This window comes from Podarcis bocagei (genome assembly GCF_964188305.1).
Source record: "Podarcis bocagei genome assembly, chromosome: 4".
Taxonomy (NCBI): domain Eukaryota; kingdom Metazoa; phylum Chordata; class Lepidosauria; order Squamata; family Lacertidae; genus Podarcis; species Podarcis bocagei.
Window position 1 is genome coordinate 47,669,862 of NC_138128.1, and position 21,209 is coordinate 47,691,070.

At 37.9% G+C, this 21,209-nt stretch overlaps 1 protein-coding gene across 4 annotated transcripts in view; it reads left to right on the plus strand.

Moving 5' to 3' along the window:
- The window catches only part of SLK (STE20 like kinase), a 45,164-nt gene that overhangs the window by 17,259 nt on the left and 6,696 nt on the right, over positions 1-21,209 (plus strand). Inside the window, exons 5-15 of one of the 4 annotated variants that reach the window (XM_081191143.1) lie at positions 1,600-1,749; positions 4,254-4,326; positions 4,687-4,881; positions 5,602-5,683; positions 7,152-7,280; positions 7,877-9,322; positions 10,839-10,969; positions 11,578-11,701; positions 12,739-12,918; positions 15,653-15,745; positions 17,249-17,320. In XM_081191143.1, the coding sequence (XP_081047269.1) occupies positions 1,600-1,749; positions 4,254-4,326; positions 4,687-4,881; positions 5,602-5,683; positions 7,152-7,280; positions 7,877-9,322; positions 10,839-10,969; positions 11,578-11,701; positions 12,739-12,918; positions 15,653-15,745; positions 17,249-17,320 (2,675 nt within the window). Of the gene's footprint in view, positions 1-1,220; positions 1,750-4,253; positions 4,327-4,686; positions 4,882-5,601; positions 5,684-7,151; positions 7,281-7,876; positions 9,323-10,838; positions 10,970-11,577; positions 11,702-12,738; positions 12,919-15,652; positions 15,746-17,248; positions 17,321-21,209 lie in introns of those variants that run through there. The other 3 variants (XM_081191141.1, XM_081191140.1, XM_081191142.1) reach the window with 3 other exon arrangements.

The window sequence follows — 21,209 nt, forward strand, 5'->3', positions numbered from 1 at the left end:
GGGTTCAGGTTGGTTCATTTGGGGACGGGCGGTCCTTGTGATTTTAAACATTTGTATACATTTAACACAAAAGACACTACTTACCAAATCTACCCTAGGAATTAATTTAGTAGTTAAAATCCTTCCAAAATAAAAAGCTTTTGTCACTCCTAAGAAAGGCCTTAAGGAAAGAGTAGTTTCTGATCTCACTAAAGGAGTTCATTTCAAGACCTCTTGAAAACCACAGTAAAACCCCCAAAAGAGTGTTACTTCATCCTAGTTACCAGAGCAGCAGGACTTCTTGAACTTCCCCAATAGGCCATTCTTATCTCTCATTTTAGCTTTGATGAGAAAGCTGGAGGCCAGAATAATTTATGGAACTTTAATAGTACTATTCCTTCTGCAGCACCTCCCTTATTTCACTCTCAGCCACCTCCATTTTGACGGGTGTATAAGATAAAAGAATTCAGGTGTAAAAGAAAGTGTGTTGCCAGTTCTGATATGTGAGAAATGTGCTCCAGATAAAAAAATAGTTTGGAAAACAGTGGGACATATTTTTTCACAGTGTAGGAATTCTGCTAATTTTTAGAATTTTGTTATGCTTGAATCTGATTGAATTTGAACATCTTAAACGTCAGAAGTATTTTATGAGGGCTGTAGCAGCACTTTGAATCTTGGAAGAAACTGATTGCTCACCACAGAGTATGGGGATCCCTTGACCCTCCAAATGTTGCTGAATTATCCATCACTGGCTATTGATCATTCTTGCTGGGGATGATGGGAGTTGTGGTTCAGCAACATTGGGGGGTGAGGGGTAAAGGTTGCCCATGCCTGGTTTAATATATTTTCTGGACACGTTTTATATATAAGAATATCTATAGTTAAACTGTTTTATTTTAATGTATTTAGTAGCAAACATACACGTACACACAAGTATCATGATTCAGCAATGCTGCAAAATGAAAAACAAGACAGCATTTGAACTATTGTGGATATAAATATCTATGACATAGCGTTTACATTAAAACAAAGAAAACAGGTTCCACTGCTTAGTGTTGTAAGACTTTTATTTTAGCTCTCTGTTTCTGAAACTTGAAAAGCTTGTAAGTACTTTAAGGTACTTGTTTGGAAAGTCTGAACTTAACAACCAACTTTGAACAGGTTTATTCTCTCTGTGTCTGGAATGAATAGCTAGGGTGATAATTTCAGGAGCTTGCAAGTTTTTCAAGTTCCTGAAGGACTGTTCATTCCAAAACACATAGAACTATAATAAAAGTCATGTGACCAGTAAGCATCAGAGCCTGTTCTCATTTTTGTTTTGATTCTTCGTGGTGCTTCTTTATATTTCTTCACACTGTGGCTTCTACATTAGCTTTCTCCAACCTCGTACCCTCCTAATGTGTTGAACTACAAGTTGTTCACTCCAGTGGCCATGGTGACTGGGGGAATGATAAGAGCTGTAGTCAAACACATATAATCAACACTAGGTTGGAGAATCCCGTTCTGTTTGATCAGCTTTTAAGACTTATCAGGTTGAAGCAAATGTTTATTAAAAAATGTGAATCAATGCAATCTGCAAATGATGGTTTTTTATATTCTGAGAGTATGCTTTTCTTGTAGAACTTGAGAGGCCACTAACTGAGCCACAGATCAGGGTAGTTTGCAGGCAGACACTTGAGGCGCTCCACTATCTGCATGAAAATAAGATCATTCATCGAGATCTAAAAGCTGGCAATATTCTTTTCACATTGGATGGAGACATTAAGCTAGGTGAGTATTCCTCTTTTAAAAATTTAACTTGGATGAAAAGAGATTTCATGATGTATTATTTTCCAGCTGGTATAAGTAAGTTTTGTTGCCGTGGAAAATAAACAATTTAAGTAATTATTGTAATTACATTTGACAAACTTCCTTTGGATTTCAGAGTGAATGGGTGGGCCTATTGTAATACTTGTACTGAATACTGTAATGTTTCTTAAAGCCTGACATGGTATGTTTTTTGGGACACACATAGAAACACTTTAAAATGCCTGTACTTGTTCAGATAAATGATCTACATAGCTAGACCATTTCTTTGTATTGTAATGAGCTACCAAATGCTTGGGGAAGATTATAATCAAGGCATGTTATCAATATTCATTGCCTGTTTTTTAAACCCCAGCATTTGGCAGTCACAGATAAGGTTCAATCATATGCTACCCTTACAATGTGGCTGTTGCTTCTGCATGGTCAGGTGCCATGCCAAGAAACCCCATCATATCAGCTAAGGTTTCCATGTGGGAAAATAAAAACGCCAGCTGTCCACTCAATGGAATTCCTTGATTGGTCAGAAGCAATAACCACTGAGATAATATGAATGGCATGCTTCTGAATACCAGTTGCTGGGAATCACAAGTCAAGTGAGGAGAGCACTGTTACACTCAGTCTCTGTTTGCAGGTTTCTCGTAGGCATCTAGTTGGCCGTTGTAAGATGAAAATGCTGTGCTACATGGGTCTTTGGGCTTAATCCAGCAGGACTGTTATGTCCTTATAGGAGCAATATATTTTTAATCCAACTTTTAAACAATTGTTTGTACTTGGCTTTCAATACATACTGTGGGAGTGGAGTCAATATGTAAATTATTCATTGAATGCCAAAGTACTTACTTTAGTCTTAAGGAATAAGATGTGCCTATTTAGTTCCAGCATTTTGAATATTTGTACCAGCAAGCAAATGCCTTCCGTTGTGCTGTAATTTGTTTCATTGGATTATTAGGCTCCTTTTAGATTATTATATATAGCTTTATTTCATTCTCACAATAAATCTTTAAAAATAGTTTGAGCTTAGATCTTCAGGGCAGTGTCTGCCTTTCACCCCTGCTTTTTGTGGTGGCTTCTTGCTGTTTGGTCATAACTTAGCCTGCTAAGATGTTTAAAGGCCATTTTAGGAAATCCACATGAATGTGTGGGGATTAAGGAATGGACATACATTTCTTTTCTTCTCAGATTGAAACTATTGACTTAAACTGAGGAACAGCTTCCTTCTCAGCTCCGTTTACTATTTGCATCTTTAGGCAGAGCATTTCAGTATGGGCTAACTGGCTTCTTAAACTCATACGGCCAGATTCAACTACAGTGGTACCTCGGTCTACGAACAGTCCTGTTAATGAACGCTTTGGACAACAAACTCTGCAATACCGGAAGTAGGTGTTCCGGTTAGCACACTTTGCCCCAGAAGACAAACAGAAGCTGAACACTGGCAGCGGGAGGCCTCATTAGGGAAAGCGTGTGCCTTGGTTTAAGAATGCTTTGGTCTAAGAACGGACCTCCAGAACGGATTAAGTTCGTAACCCAAGGTACCACTGTAGTCCAGTTTATAAGCAGAAGTCAGCACAAGGACTACTGCTAATGCAGCAGGGCTCTCCTTCCCCCACATATCTCCAAGCCTTCCCCAAATCCACTCTGGAGGTTTGGGAGAATGCCCAGAATAACCCAGGGTGGAAGGAAGGGAAAATAATTACTTCGGGCAAGCAGATTTCCGTCAAAATTCCTAAATATTTTTCTAACCGCGTACTGTGAAGTAGCCCGTTTCCATTGTGTGGCTTCAGGTGGAACTGCACTGTTGTGTTAAATTTTACTAAGTATTCATGATGTTAATGGGGACAACAGCTTAGTGCTTATTGGGGATACTCATCTTTGCTACTAGTAACTAGTAGAATAAATTCCCTTCATATATCTGTTGATGTGGACTTTTATGCCTCTTTTCCTCTGAAGTTTATATCAAAATATTAAACGATATAATCAAATAATTAAAATGCATAACTATATCAGTTAAGTGTTCACAGAGCATATTGGTCATTCCATTATAAATATAAACTTCTACAAACCTCATCCATTTTTCTGTCTTCTTGAACCCCAAGAAAATCAATCTTTGTCATTATAGTAACATTCAATGATTTATAAAACCAATGCAAATATACATGATTAAAGTGATTCTTTTGGAGAAGAGTGCCCAGGAAGCTCAGTGCTATTGGAGGTACAAGCTTCCAATTTGTGATTTCAGTCATGCCCCTACCTGTGCCTCACTTGTCACAGATCTACTCACTAGGTTAAACTATGCTCTCATCACTCATGAGCTTAATCCTTTCTCTATTAATTCATATTTTTTGTTGTAAACCTGTTGAATATTCTTGACAAATGAGTGGTGTTATACATGTTTTTACATAAATGACACTGTTTGAAGTAAAAGTGTATATTGGTATGAGTGACTGTAATGTTTTCTCATTTGTTTGAAGCGGATTTTGGAGTGTCTGCTAAAAATACAAGGACAATACAAAGACGGGATTCTTTCATTGGTACTCCATATTGGTATGTGTGCAGTTTTTGTACTGTTTTATGCTGAGTGCAGCATATTGCATTTTATAAACAATTGTTTATCTAAAAAAATCAAGTATAGTAAACAAAATGATAATATTGTTTTGTTGGAGCATTTACTGGTTTTATTAACCTTAATTTATATGTAAGATTAGTCATACTCTGACCCATTGGAATCAATGGTTTAAAGTAATTTATATACATTTATTTCAGTGGCTCTACTCTGATGATGTTGATTATTTCCATTTCACTGGGATATATATTTCCCCTTGGATATACTTCTTCTCGCTGTTGAAAATACCACTTACTACAGATAATAGATCTTAAAAAATCTTTTCTTTCTTTCTATCCCAGGATGGCTCCTGAAGTAGTAATGTGTGAGACCTCTAAAGACAGGCCTTATGATTACAAGGCTGATGTTTGGTCTTTAGGTGTCACTTTAATAGAAATGGCTGAAATAGAACCACCTCATCATGAACTGAATCCAATGCGTGTTCTGCTGAAAATAGCAAAGTCGGAACCACCATCATTGGCACAACCTTCAAAATGGTGATTATTCTATTTTATTTTATGGTATATTTTTATTTTTATTTTTCAAGAATAATACCTAGGTACAGAATAATAGAGCTGTCTTAATTTTTAAGATTGTCAATTGGCAAAAAAAGCACACTTAGGCCTCAAGAGTTAAATGTTGTTTCCCCCCCAGAAGCAAATAGGCATTTCAAGCTTAGCTGGATATTAATTAGGCTAGCTTTCAGTTAAATATAGATGTACATCACCGGAGGAGAGTGAGCTTGCCTCAAGATGAGGATGCAGATAGTGGTGCAATAGAAATAAAATAGTACAATAGTCTTGGACATCAACCTTCATTAAAATGCTTTGAAGTATCTTCTTCTTCTTTGGCGATCACTCATAGCCAAGTAAGATTGTCTTCCATAAACACGGTTTTAACAATGAATCCGCAAGTGACTGTGGAGGCCAATTCTGGATCCACACATCCTTCCACAGTTGAGGACATTGGTTCCCAGGTGGGAGTTGATCACGTTGTGGATTTGCCAAGCGTGCCTTCCTCTTAGCACGTTTCTCGTATAATAGCTTACTAACAGTGTACTGTGGATCTTACGAGAGGTAGCAGGCAAGAAGTAGACGGTACTGAAATTATTTTTATCTGACAGTCATTATATACTTCTGATGACATGGATGACATCACTCAATTTGTATGTAGTGCTTAATGTATAGTATTTATTGAGTTCAGCTTCTTTTATGCAGGTCTGCTGACTTCAAAGACTTCTTAAGGAAATGTTTGGAAAAAAATGTAGATGCCAGGTGGAACACTGCTGAGCTTCTACAGGTAGGAAGAACGAAGTGTCTATTGAGTCATGATATTTTATTGAGTGCATTTATATAAATTAAAACAGGAACTATTTTAAAAGTCTGCTAAATTTTCAATCTTTGTATGTTTTAACTTTATTTAGAACATTCCCATTTGCCATTGGTCACCAGAGAGTTAGGAGACAGCACAAACTGGTTAATACCCCACTTTTCTAGCCAGGGAATGATAAAAGCAGCAAATAACTTGTTTTTTTAAAAACTGCAGTGCTTGCAATAAAAAATACTAAAAGCAACATAAAATAAAATACCAGTTTTCCAGGAGCCATTCTAGTGACAAACAGGGCAACTCTACACTCTTTTGCAAACCTGCATATACATACCGTAGATATGTATGATATGTAGATATACATGTACTGTAGATACATCCAACATGCACCACAGAGGCACACAGACAAGTATACCCACACAACCTTTCCCAATCAGCAGGATGGAATGAAAGGAATACTGTGAGGAAAATTTAAAACTATCCTCCCTGCAGTCTCTGTCCCCCATCCCCAAACTCAGCTGATCAGAAAGCCACTAAGCACAAGCAAAGAGGGCTCTGCTTGGGTTCCTTAAACTTTTCCAAGATGAAGGGCAAGGAAAGCCTTTTCAGCCATCGCTTTGAGCAGTGCTCCCCCACCTCCCCTTTCAGCTGCTCCTCGAAGCAGCAGTTCCAAAAGATGACAGGTCCGTAATCCCCTTTGGAAAGCAGGAAGGGGGATGGTGAGACACTGGGGGCTAGTCCAAATGGCCATGCTTTGGATTTTAAAAGTAGCTGGTAATGTAGGCATGCAGATCTTTAGAAGAGGGCATTGGGGAAGTGAGTGAATAGCATGCACCCATTGGTAAACTGTGCTGTTACTCTTCTCCCTTACCACTGGTATTATCATGAGAAGCTCTCATGTCTAAGGGAGCTTGAGCACTTGGATGGTTCTAGGGAGAAGACAGACATTCTGACAAAAGTATATCCAGACCTTGGTTATGCATAGGTCCTCTGGATTCTAGCCCTTGCTTATTACTGCCTGGTATTTCAGAAGCTGCAGTCTCCTTCATAGTTTACAAGGAGCTAACCTAAATAAATGTAATAGGATGAATATGACTTGGTTTCATGTTACTTCATTCATGTTCCCATCTAAAATACATTAGATTTAAAAATAAAGACTTCTGAAATGGGGCCAGGCAAAGATAATCTGCCAGAGAAACACTCTTAGCTTCATCCTTACTATATTTCAAATAAATAAATGTCAATGATCTTAGACATGAAAATAGAAGAACAGATAGCACAGATAGCACAGTTGTAAGCAGTATAAATTTCCCTTTAAGTGTTCTGTTTTTTATTTTGAGTTGGATACAAAACAGACCATAACCTGGCCCTAAGTGATAAAATATGTTGCTATTAAATGGTTTTTAATTTTGATTAACTGATATTATGCCTTTTTAAACAGCACCCATTTGTTACTGTAACTTCTAATAAACCAGTCAGAGAACTGATTGCAGAAGCAAAGGCTGAAGTTACAGAGGAAGTAGAAGATGGGAAAGAGGAGGAAGAAGAGGAAGAAACTGAAAATTCTCTGGTAAGTTAAAATAAATATATCAAAAATATTTTAACTTGTGCTGCAGTTTACAGCTATGAATTGTATTCATTTCCATTGATCTTTCATGTAATTGAGCTTAGGGATACAATGCTAATTGCCTTTTATAAGATGTCCTGACACGCTTTCTGTTGCATTACACACAATTTTCTTTAAGATGCCAATGTAAAATGCAAAGTAAGTAAATGTAAGCTTCCTTAGGATGCCATGGAACCATTTCCATGGTCAGAGAAGGGAGAGCCACAGTCAAAGGCCCCTTTGTGGCAGAAGAAATCTCTGTTGCCATTAGTCCTCTCTAGTTAGTGTTCCAGCGGGAGGAGGACCATGGGATCATCCCATTCCTCCAGCGTGTCCCAGATAAGATAAAACCTCTGCCAGCTCTGGAGTCAGTGATTACTTCTCCCCCTCCTATCAGTACAGTAAATTAGGAAAATCCACAGTAGGGAGGAAAAAGGAACAGGTCACTTCTGCCCTGTAATCACCATTAAATTCCCCATTGGTTGATATAAAACTTTGATAGCATTATTTCCTTATTACTGCATTGTATAGCTAATCAGTTTTTTGTGTGTCTATTTTAGCAGTTACCTGCAAGTAAACGAGCCTCATCTGACCTCAGCATTGCCAGCTCCGAAGAGGATAAACTTTCACAGAATGCCAGTATTCTGGAATCTGTTTCTGAAAAAACAGAGCATTCATCCACAGAACAGAATAGTACTAGTGCACCTGAAGGTGAAAAAACAAGTGTGACTCCTGACAAAAATGAAAAGGAGAAATACACTGCAAGCACGAGTGGCACCATACAAGAAGACACTGAAAAACTGAAGAATGGATCTGCATTGCTCCATAAAGATGAGGAAGCAAAGAAGACTGAGAAGACAATTGAAAATTCAAGATTAAGTGAAAACACAGAGTCACAGAAAGAGGAAAAGGAGATTGGCACAGTAGCATCTGAAACTAACGTTGAGCCCAGTCTAAAAACAGAGGAAGGAAAGGACTTCACAAATGAATCAACGGTTGAAAACAAACAAGAAACAATTCCTGATGATGGAGGCAGCAGTGCAGAAATTACAGATGCAGTCTCTAAAGCAGCTGGTGTGAAAGAAGAAAGTACCACAAACCTCCAAGAAAATGAAATGGAAGAGGCAAAGCCTACCGAAGGAATTAAAGAGGTTGAGGAATTGCAAGGGGATGACAAATGTAAAGAGGGTAATCTGAAAGAGGCCGAAAGTCAGAAAAATGAAGTTACTGCAGGTACTGAGGAATCACAGGTGAAGGTCATAGCTGAGACAGCTGATGAACCACAGAAGCAAAAAAAAGAAGGTACCAGTAGTCCACAAGAGATTGACAGTACTGGCAACAATCTGGTCACTGATGTAGATAAAGTGCTTGAAAATGCTCAGGAGCCAGCAGAGTGCCTGGCTGAGGATGCTTCTGAGAAAGTCTCAGAAATGAGGAAAATGGTAGATTCTGATCAGCAGTTAGTTGAGGGATACAATGACGATTCAAAGAAGACAAGCAGCACAAAGGAAACAGAGGTCAGTGTTTCAGAAAGAGCAGACAACATTGAGCATAAGCCAGCAGACAAAAAACTTACTGAAGAGGCAAGCACTGAGGAAAGGAACATTGCACCAGGGGATAAAATTGCAGAACCTGAACATAAAGTAGAAAACAGAGCTGAGGATAAGCATGAGAATAATATACAAATGGACACAGACCAATCAGCAGTTTCCAGTGGTTTGCCAGTTGAAAATAAGCTTGAAGATTCTGCAGCCAAGCAGATGCATGAACATGAGGTGTCTCCGGTACCCAATATTAGCATTAGCTCTGCAGAAAATGAGGCAGAAGATAAATCTGGCAATCAGGATAGTGTTGAAAACTCGCATCATGTTGATTCTGAAAGCACTAAAGAAAATGATACAGATTCAGGCAGAGGTTCCACTGCTGACAACAGCAGCATTGATTTGAACTTGTCCATTTCCAGTTTCCTCACTAAAAACAAGGAGAGTGGATCAATATCTTTACAAGTAAGAGTCAGCAATTCTATTAGTAACATAGAGATACAGATCAAGGTAGCTAGCTTGCAGCCCATGCACTGGATTTGCCCCACCAATCCATAGGAAGTGGCTCACTAGCTTCCACAGCTTGTCTCTGAATCTGATCAGGAGATAAAATTTCTCTACCTGTTCTTTAGATAGGATCTTAAAGGTATGAGATAAAATCAGAAAATCTGGGATTCTGTCTCCATTCTAAGCCCAAGACTAAGATCAGAGATGAAGCTCTCTGCCTGCTTTTTAAGAACAAAAGGCAGCATATTCCTCCACTCCAGCACAGGGGTAGGTGCAAAATAAAAGGCTGTGTTTCCAGCCTTTACTACACCAATGCTGGAATAAGAAAGGCTGGAAATACTGAGTCTTTATGTGTGTGTAAGAGAACGAGAGAGTTGTGTATAGAACTGGTGAGCATGGTATGTATACATATGTGGTGATGCATGTATGTTTGGTCCATATGTGAGCTGTATGGAAGTGCATGTGTATACCATGGTCCTCAGAGGGGTAGTTAAATATCAATGTGGCCCTTGAGCAAAAAAATGTTAGCTAGCCTTAATATAGGCAATGTGTAACATACACACTAGAGGGACGCGGGTGGTGCTGTTGTCTAAACCACAGAGCCTAGGGCTTGCCGATCGGAAGGTCGCCGGTTCAAATCCCCACGACGGGGTGAGCTCCCATTGTTCAGTCCCAGCTCCTGCCCACCTAGCAGTTCGAAAAGACGTCAAAGTGCAAGTAGATCAATAGGTACCGCTCCGGCGGGAAGGTAAACGGCGTTTCCATGTGCTGTTCTGGTTTGCTAGAAGCAGCTTAGTCATGTTGGCCACATGACCCGGAAACTGTCTGCAGACAAACGCCAGCTCCCTCGGCCTATAGAGCGAGATGAGTGCACAACCCCAGAGTCGTCCACAACTGGACCTAACAGTCAGGGGTACCTCTAAATTTTTAACATACACACTATATAATATATTTTATGTTTATAACTAGATATCTGTCTACAAATTTAAGTGAAGTTTCCTGAATTCATGCAGAATAAGAATGTTAAGGCTGTTACCCTAGATGTCCATAGTAGAGAGTAAATTACGTTTAAATTATAAGTATATACTTCTGAATTAACAGCTTGAAAATAGGTTTGAATTATCTTTCTGTTCTTGGTTACTTTTGTAAAAGTGAAGGTGGATTGCATATTTAGCAGTTATTCAGATGATTACTTTAGTTCAGCCTTGTCTGTATATTCAGTAGTATACTGGTCCAAAATGGCCAGTTGAAGAAATGAATTCTTCTTTAAGAACATACCTCATAGCAAACTTGAGTCCACCTTTGCCCATCTTGTGAAAAGAAACAGAATTAAATAAAGAAATTTAGTATCTAATTCTGTTGGTTGGAAACTGAAATCTTTGAACTTGCAGGCTTTGGGTTCTTTCAAAAATAAGTAAAGGTTGGACTAGTATGCTTTATGCAGCACAGAAATAATGCATGATCTTTTATTCAGGAAACTAAAAGACACAAGAAAACATTAAAGAAAACTCGCAAATTTGTTGTTGATGGTGTGGAAGTAAGTGTGACTACCTCTAAAATTGTAACAGAAAGTGATTCTAAAAGTGAAGAATTACGATATCTTCGGTGAGTTTGAAAATACCCATTCTTAATGACAGAGGATTTCTTCTCTGAATTAAAACAACTTTTCTCATGCTTGTTTTTAATAACTTACTGTGGTTTGATTATATTTAACAAAATTCATGTTGTCCCTTTAAATAACGTATGAATCAATCCAGAGGTCCTCATCATCTGAGGCCCTTCTTTGTGTGCCTTCTCCATGAGAGGTCTGGCGGGTAACAGCACGAGAATGGGCCTTTTCTGTGTTGGCTCCGTGGTTGTTGAATTCTCTCCCCATCTCTTACATGGCACCTTCATTACATATTTTTAGATGCCAGCCAAAAACATTCCTCTTCTCCCCGACCCTTGTCTAATTAAACAATCTATGGCCCAGTAGGAGAGTATTGTTTTCGTTTGTTACTATGTTGTGCATTTTTGTGTTTTTCTACTGTAAACTGCCCTGTAATCCTCGGATGAAGGACAGTATCGAAATTTAATAAATAATAATAATAAATAAATAAATAATATTTCTGCACAGCCCCCCAATGCATCTACACTGTACACTGATGCAGAATTCTGAACTCGGTCTGTTTCTTTCTCCCCTGCGATACTGCTTCCATTCTCCTTCCTACCAGGCGTCAAGAATTAAGAGAGTTACGACTTCTACAAAAAGAAGAGCAGCGAGCTCAACAGCAGCTTAGTAATAAACTTTTACAACAAAGAGAACAGATGTTCAGGCGCTTTGAACAAGAAATGACGGTAAGGTTTGATTCCCTTGCACCCACATTTTGCAGGCCCCTTATTTTGAGTTAATTTACTTAATGTAAGCAGCCTAGAAGTCATTCTAGGTATAGCCTTGCCCTTGTTGCCACATTTCATCTTACGTATTATAAATGAAACTTGCATACCAAAAGCCTTAACTGAACTGCAAACTACTGCAATGGTAGCCCTGCATGTAGTCACTGTCTGCCAACAGTGGAAAAGGCAGTGAAGCGCTGCAATGTTTAGCTTGAGAGTGTCTTGTTAAGGCATGGTCGGTACTAGAATTGGCAGAATGTGGCCACTTCTTACCCTTGAAGGTTAGAAACGTTTATTTTCTACTTGTAGGTAGTGAATGCAGCTTTACAGGATTGCTATACTGAAGAGGAAGCTGTTGCATACTTTGACAACTGTAGAAAATATCTCAAAATAATTTCAGAGGCCCAGTTCATGATTTTTGCCTTTCTGTAGTAGACTGTGGTACCCAAAACACTGTGATCTTCTAGCCCATGTGCAATTATTTTTTCCTTGCAGTGGATAATAAAAAAACTTATTTGAAAAAGTGTTCTATGTATTGGGGGGGGTCTGCTTATTCATTGGGCAGAGAAAAATACTCCCTATTATATCTGAAACAGGCTCCTGTATTAAAGATTGCATACAAAACAAAACTTAGCCACTATACGCTTAACAAAATAGTTTATGTATGTTGAGTTCCAAATATTAGATTCTCAAGAGCTGAATTTGTGTGTGTTTGTGTTCAAGAAGGAAATAAACTTTATAGTATCAGTCCCAGTTCTGCCAATATTTTTAAACTCTGTGCAATAACAATTAGTTCCACTTCTGATTCTGAGTTTTGAAGACTTTCTATGGGGTTTTTAAAGTATTTTTTGTGCTTCATAACGGCAGAAATCTAGTTAGAAAATCTAGGAACTGAAAAGCATAGGCAATTGTTACTTGTGCAGACTTCCTCTGCCCTGCCTCAAACCCATCAAGTTCAACAATAGGTAAATATAAAATTTAATGGAATTATTTTTCAGAGCAAGAAGCGGCAGTATGACCAGGAGATTGAAAACCTGGAAAAACAGCAGAAACAGACAATAGAGCGCTTGGAACAGGAACATACAAATCGCTTACGTGATGAAGCAAAACGCATCAAAGCAGAACAGGAGAAAGAATTGTCCAAATTTCAGAACATGCTGAAAAACAGGAAAAAAGAGGTAAATACTATTTATTTAGTTGGAAAAAATAAGGTTGGTATTTCTTGGTCTCCAGTGATGTCTGCAGTCTTACTTTGAAAAAAAGATGTATCACCATAAGATGCCTCAACAGTAGATGTATTTTTATAATAATATTTAGCACTGAAAAGTTTTTTAAAATAAAAAACAGCCATGTGCAATGAAAATAGTAACCTTATATAGCAGCAAAGAAAATATAATGAAAAAACAATTATATGGTGTAGATGTCTCCACCCTTATGATTTAAACATCATCGTTAGCATAGAAGTTTCGCCATTTATTTGGAACAGTATCAAATGTTATATGTAGTCAATACCTGTATGTTACAGACAATGTAAAATTGATCTAGGAGTTCAATAGGGAGAACTGCTAGAATCCATTGCACACATATCTGTCACATGTGCCTCTTTGGATATGTGTGACAAATAAAGATTTTCCTTACTATATTCAGTACATATAAAAGCAGCACAAAGGTGGAGGGATGAGGATATTTGTGCATTGGTTCATGAAACATTCATAACAAAATGCAATGGTTTTTTGTTTTTCTTTTTACTTGTAGTTGAATTTGTTAAAAAGGTGATTTAATTAACTTTGTGTGGAAGAGTCTAGAACTCTGTGCTGTGGAAGACTACTCTGTGCCTCCAGAAAATCTTAAAACTGCAATCTTAAGCAACTTTGTTTGCATTCATAATTCTGATAGCAAGATTTATTGTTGCCAACTTGGTTCTACACATTATAAAGCCATTTAAACTAATAATCTAGATTCAGCTGTTGAGCCCCGCTAGCAGAAGCCTGCACGTGGACATTGGATAATGCAACAGGGCTTTCTTCCTCCCTCCGCACAGCATTATAGTGGCTCGGATGGAGAAGGATAACCTCCAGAACAGCACACTGGAATAGGAGAGCAAGCTCTTTCCATTTGGCAAGATGAAACACTTGTGCTGGAAGAACAATTACCATCGCACTACTTTGAATTAGTCCCAGTGAACCTAACTTAAGTGAATCTACCCTGAGTAGGACTAGCATTGGATACAGTGGTACCTTGGTTTGCATACGTCTTGGTTTGCATATATTTTGGATTACAAACACATCAAACCCAGAAGTGCATGTTCTGATTTGCAACCCTTTTTTGGATTGCAACCGATTTTTTTTGGATTACGAACAAATTTTGGGGGGAGGCCCCATTGGCGAAAGCGCGCCTTGGGTTACAACCTGTTTTGGTTTACAAATGGACCTCCGGAACGGATTATGGTTGTAAACCAAGGTACCACTGTATAACCCTTGATCTTTCAGAATGACTCACATGGGGGATTGATTGTAATATATGTTAAGGACTAGAAATGATAAAGGGATAAAGGGATTTTTTAAATTTAATTTGAGTTTAGTTTGAGTTCAGCAGAGAGCATAGTTATGTATCAAGTTCAATTGATTTAAAATCAAACTAAATTGAAATTTGTATTCTTTCATTACACTGGATGGGAGAAATACAGCTGTGCAAAATGCAGAAATTCTACCTATGATCTCATTGTTCTGCAGAAAGTGCCTGTAATCTTTTACTTCTCATCTTAACTTTTAAAAAAGCAGTTCAACAATTTCTAGATAATATACCAATTTTGAGGCATATAATATGAACAGATTGCACAGATTTCTAGGTGCTTTCATTTGGTTTTTAAACAACTTTTCATGATTTTTATACTAAGTAATATATGTCATTTAATCTCCAAGATACCATCACTTGTGTTTAATTTGCACAATATTGACTATTACTTCTTCTTTTTGCTGAATTTCTTGCACTCTGAGTCTCTATTGGTAATTGGGTCTCAAAAGGAAATCTGGTGAAGAGGTTTAATGCACTCAGGACCAATCTTTTTCATTGAACAGTAGCATGTGGTGATTTGGGCTTTGTTTTCTTTGGTTTCTTTGACTTTTAAACAGCCATTTGTTCTTGGATAGTTGTGACCTCCTAGTTCTTTTGTAGGAAATAACATCTAGAGTACTGAATCTCTTCATGAGAGTATGAAAAATACACAATCATACTTTTGATTATCTATATAACATGCATTATTATTTCCTGACAAAATTATCCTTTAGATCCTTTGACATACATTGCTGAAAAATATTTGTAAGTGGTTGCCTTCTTTGAATGTCACTAGCTAGATAAGCTATATGAAACTAGACACTTGATTTACACTTTCCTATGCTCTGCAAATGCCCCTTTTGAGGTGGCTTACTTTTATGAAAGTTGTTCTTTAGACAATTGTGTCTCAAATGAGACATAATGTCAACAGTAGCTGTTATTTTTTGAGAAATCTAAACATCCTGCTATTTTGGAGCTTTTCCATGACGGTAAAATCATTTGTTGTCCCTCCCAATATCATTCTTCCTTTGACAACGGTCTTAAATTCCTTTGTGTTATACTGAATGATTGCATAAAAAGTAAATGTAAAAGCATCTAATTAGTAGTTGCATGCAAAATGAAACTAGTTTCTAGAATACGATTAGCTCGTGCACTTCTTTGTAGAATGCAGTCCGCAAATGCTTTGTGCATGTCTGCTTCTTCCATCCATCTTCTGCCAAGCTAACTCTTCTGGCTTCAATGCATGCTCTCTGATAACCTTTATAATGCCTGACCTGCTCCTCTCGTATTCACCATAAAATGCTTGCTGTGGAGAAAAAGGGTTATCTTCCCCACCTTCTGCATGCTTGTGCACTATAGGTTTTTAATGAAGTGGAGAAAGCACCAAAAGAGCTGAGAAAAGAGCTCATGAAACGCAAGAAAGAGGAACTTTCTCAATCCCAGCATGCTCAGGTAACCGCAGCAGCTTCATGCTTCTAAAAACAACCAAGCAGCTTTGTTCACAATAGCTTTAACCATTCCATAGTGGTTGCTTTTTGTTTTCCCTCTGAGTAAATATGATATTGATTTGTAATGACTGACCATTCTTAAAACCGTAGCTCAAACGTGTCATATAAACAGAAGTGCAATCTATTCAGTATTCATTTACTTAGATGTGATTAGTTAGAACAACAGCCAAAGTTATAAAAATGCAATTTATGTAGTTAGTGTGTATTCAGGTGTGGATATGAATTTCAGGCTGTAATGTCTACTTTATTCAGGGCATTTACCATAAAGAATAACGTTATCAAAGTGTAAAAGTAGTAAATAATATTTTTATAAGCAATTTTTCATTATATCTTACCTTTGAATCTTTTAATCCCAGGCAATGCAGTTGACATGATGGTGTCCATGTTTATTATTTAATGGCTTGCCTGTACTTTCTGTGTTCCAAGCATGCTATTGCAGCAGACATACTATTGATTACATTTCCTGTCTGAAACGAAGCGCATCTGAAATATATAAGGATCTGGGTGTGTGGCAGTGTATATAGTGATTAAGGCTATGAAGAACTCTTCACTTGTTGTTGACATTCCTTGTCTTGGTATTAAATCCCAGACTAAGTACAGATAACTTCTGATATCCATGAATACTTCCTATGTATTCATGTACAATGAGACTGAAGTACTTCTGAAGTAATGCTTCAGGTATACATTTTTTAAGTGAGCTGTATCACAGTTTCTGTACAAGGATGTGAGGGGGTCAGGAGACTGCTGCTGAACTCCCTGAATGACAGAGAAATCTCAGGAGTCAGTGCACTAAAGAAATGCAGGTGGAATGTTAGGGGAGTGAAAGAGAGGAAAGAGAGTTAAAATGGAGGCATTGCCAGACTGTCCAAAGCCAGTTTATCTCATGTATGGAGCAGAATCCAGCTTTTGCAGATATTCACAGTAGTGTATGCTACTGCCTTCTAAAGACAACTGTGTATATTTGAATGTGCACATCTCTTGGAACTGGATATTTGAGAAGGTGTACGTCCAGCCAATATTGTACTACATGAAGGCTTATTGAGTAACTACAGTCTTAACTATATTGGAGAAAATTCATTAATATCTTTTGGGCACAGAGAGTTAACAATATAGGTTAAATAGAACTAGGTTGTAGGGCATTATCTAGCAAAATAAAATAAATACTGAAGACATGACATAAAGGTTTTTACGTTGTTTTGCAATTGGTGTCTTTATGAATACAGTGTAATTTTTGTTCTCATAGCTCCACCCACATCACTGTAGGTATAAACTATAGCTTCAGAAATTTTACATCTTTTAACAGAAGTAATTCAGTGCAACTTCTACTTTTAGGGAGGGAGGTGCTCCACTAATGAGTCATACAGTCTTATTGCTTATGTTCGGTGTTTGAATGCATGGTTTGTGCTTGCATTCTGACCTCGGAAGTACATTGTATTCTGCTCTGCAGGGCGTTGCTCAGGTTATGATTCAGTCTTTTCAGTTGTCCTCATGTACCCTCTTCAATGCAATAATGCAGGATGTAAGTCCAACATGCCAAAAATTGGATGTTTCCTCTGTAGTTCTAGCTTATTGTTCTGCTTTTTCTCTGACACGCATGTGCTGATGAATTTTTTAAAAAAATCTAAAAATGTGTTCATCTGCACAAAGATTGTGATGGACAAACTGGGCAAATGAGACTTGTTGATTTTCAGCACATGTGTGAAACCAGTGCTATGTTTTGCTTTTCTGTGTGCAGTGAAACAGGCATTTTCCAGAATGCTTCCTGATACCACCTGACAATGGGTGTTCCCTGCTGTACCCTTATAGAGTCAGCCATCCTAAGTTTTGACTCATGGGGCAAGGAACACCCTTGTGACATTTTTTTCTTCTCTGCCTTGTGCAGTAGTGGTAATTTATTTTTTAAACAAACCCGCTTCTACCTTTGTGTTCTCTCTTCTGTTCCACCAGATGGTAGTTGAGATTTTAGTAGGAAGGTGGAAAGTTTGCTTTGCAAGCTTTATTGAAATGGCCTTTTGTTACATGGCTCTGGGAACAGGAATCTGTAGAACATCCAGGCTCCCCATCAGCACTGTATACCAAATCTCTCTGCCTCTTTTAATTGCGTAACAATGTTAGTGATCACAAGCCTGGCATGGAAGTCTATGTCAACTGACCTTCCATTCACAAAACTACAGAATAGGCTGTGGTGATATATTTTATCTAATCTAGGTTATTCTCATGTTTTGTGTTCTAAAACATACTCATCTAAACTGAGGAAACCTCAGGACTAAAACACTACTTGCTTTCATTTCAGTTTAATAATCCAGCTCCTGCAATTTGACAGAATTGCTGCTTGAGAAGGGCAGGTACATTTGCCATTTGTCTCACTTCATCAAAGCCATCAAGTAGACAGTGGACCTATACCTTTCTTGTTGTTGACATCTGTTGTTCTTGTTGTTAACATCTGTCTCTACAGATCTGGGTTTTTGGATTTGTCTCTACACATTTTTTCCTGCTTTTCATTAGAATTTTGATAGTGGTAGACTACAAACTTTTCCTCCCTCTCTTCCTCTCACATGCTCCCCCCCCCCCCGCATCTTCTGAAATTTGCTTTGGGGGTTTCCTTCAACTCTCCAGGGAGTTGAGACAGTTCAGTCCCTAATATTGATGTGAAGACGGTAGCATTTGTAAAAAAAAATGATTCTGAAGGTAAAGCTTTCAGTTTTGGGGGGATGTTTAAAATAATGCATATTTTCTATAGTTTTCAGGAAACACAAGTTAACCAAAGTTGAATATATTTCAGTCTCACTGACTTTCGTTAGGAGAGAATTAAAAAAAGAAACTATACTTTAACTATCTATCTATCTATCTATCTATCTATCTATCTATGTATGTATTGTACAGATATTCCACACTTACATAATTTATAATTTCCAGAAAATGTCTTTGTCATTGATCTAATACATATATAATAAGAGTGATATCTAAACTGTGGAATTGTGCAGTAGAGGCTTCCAGGTCCTCCCTTCTGGTTAGTGTTAACTCTAGTTTGGTGTTATGTTTACCTCACCACTAAATATGCTTAGTTTTTAAACTAAGATTTGAAAATTGCAGTGAAAATCTACTTTTCAAGTTTTGATTAAAACTAACCATGCTTAGCACTGGTGCAAACTTAATGTTGCATTGTAGTTAATGCTAACCAGGGGTTATTTGCATGCAAAAAGGGGAAAGGGACCTTAAGAACCTAATGTCCCCACAGAGGATCACTATCATTACTGCTGCACTGTTCCATTGTCCATCTAATTTCTTTGCTACATTGTGCTTTTCCTGAAGAGGATGAATAAATAGAATCACATAAGTTCATTTTGGGGGGTTTTGGCAAATGGATTCCTCATTTTCCTCCTCCCCCACCCACTTAATAGAACCTTCTGTTTAATCCCTTGTAGCTTTTAAAAGTGAGTTAGCATGTGGCATAAAGAAGCTGCTGTTAGGAAAAGAAGTTACAAATTCTGATGGATGTACAAATCTTCCTATATGGTGCTTTCTGTTGGTTCTTGTGAGATGAGTAGGAACATCAGACATCGGATAACATCTTCATCAAATTGGTCAGATGCAATTTGTCTGAAGATTACTAGCAAGTAAAAAACTGTGATCAGGGCGGATGATTTCTGTGCAACCTGGCCTGGAGGTGAACTTTGCAGATTTGTTATTTATTTTCTCATTTGTGTCCATAAATCACACGTCTTCCTTTTATATGAACCTTTTGAACTACAAGGACATCAGATGTGACTTACCCAATGCATAAAACATGGACCTGTCTCAACATGACGTGTCCCTGTTGCATAAATTTTATTATATAATAGAGAGAGATACCATGTGCCCACCCCACACCTAGAAATAATGTGTAAGTGCTCAGACATTGTTAGATTTCCACACAGCCTTCTTTCCGTTCGTGGAATGATCTGTATAGGATTGGATCAACTTCTAATGTAGGGCCAATATTTCTAGTTATTTTCTGAGCTTGTGACATCTGTTTTCATAAAGCTCCTTTCCACAAAATAGGTGATAAATACTTCACATGTAACCACTTCCATTAAAATAGCTACACGTGACTTGTTATGTTACTCTTTGGAAGCCTTTTTCTTGTGTATGTGCACTGTTCAAAATGTGCATCTGGAAGCCATTGGCCTCATTTCCCCAGCACTTGCTTATCTACCAGCCTCACATTACACGCTATAGGTGCTGCAGCTTAATAAGTACGTCAGTTGCCTAATGTGAAACTGTTTACAGTGCCATTGAGGAGCCAATCTTGTAAATTCTGCATTTTGAATTTTGGAAGTGTTTGGTCTTTTAAGCTATCACGTGTCCTCTACCTGGTCTGGGTATCTTGCTCTGAAACATGAAAATACAATGTTGAAAATATAATAGGCATCCTTATCTTGGAGAGGATTCATGTGGGCCAGAGGTTTCCCCAGACTTTGCACATGTTGTTTAAAAGACAGATGTACACATTCTAACCTAAAGCTTTTCAGTATCCTTCGCACATAGAGTGAATCGAGACAGTTCAATTGATTCTCAAGAGTAATTTGCCATCCATTGTTAACAGATAGCAAGAGAGAGCTGGTTCTGTGCAGCAAATATTCTTGTTTATATGAAGGCTTTTTTTTTTTACACGGGTTAAATCCCCTCCCCAGTTTCCATTTCTGCTTGAAAGTAATGATTGAGACAGAAAATAGACATTTTCTTCCCACAAAATACATTAAACCTATCTCAGTTGCAGTAATTTTCAGCCATTTATTTATATTTGCTGTTCCTTGGACTATTCTGACCTTCATCCCACCCTGCTTTCTTCCTCCTTAAGTGATCCCAGCCATTTATGGATCATATAATGGACATGTCACAATAGCACTATGTACTGAATCTGATATGGCTATTTGTCAACATCAAGAAGTCTTTTAGAGTAAAGGCAGTGTTTCCTAAACTGGACAGTGATCAATCCTAGCCCCCAAGGGATTATGAAATGGACACTTTTCCCAGCTATTTCTGTAACAATCTACCAAAAAGAAAGAAACCAGAAAATTTTGGGGGTGGGGTGGCTTTCTTTTAATTTTGAACAAGTTTTTTCTGAAGCAGCTCAGCCCTAGTCTTGTCATTTGTTGCTTTCCTAAACAGAATTTTGTTTACTTGGTAATTTAATATAAATGCATTAATAATAATTTGCAAGCAAATTTGTATAAGATTTGAACTTAATGTTCTTAAATTAAAGATTCTCTAAGTTGTGTGTGTTTTTTCCATATTTGCTGATTAGCATAAAGGCTGTAATGGCCCGGCATACAAAGACATAGCAGGGTACAGCAACTGATCTGACAAGCTACTTGCCCACGAAGAATTAACTTGGGCTGGCAAGTGGCTGCCCGCAAGGCTGTCTC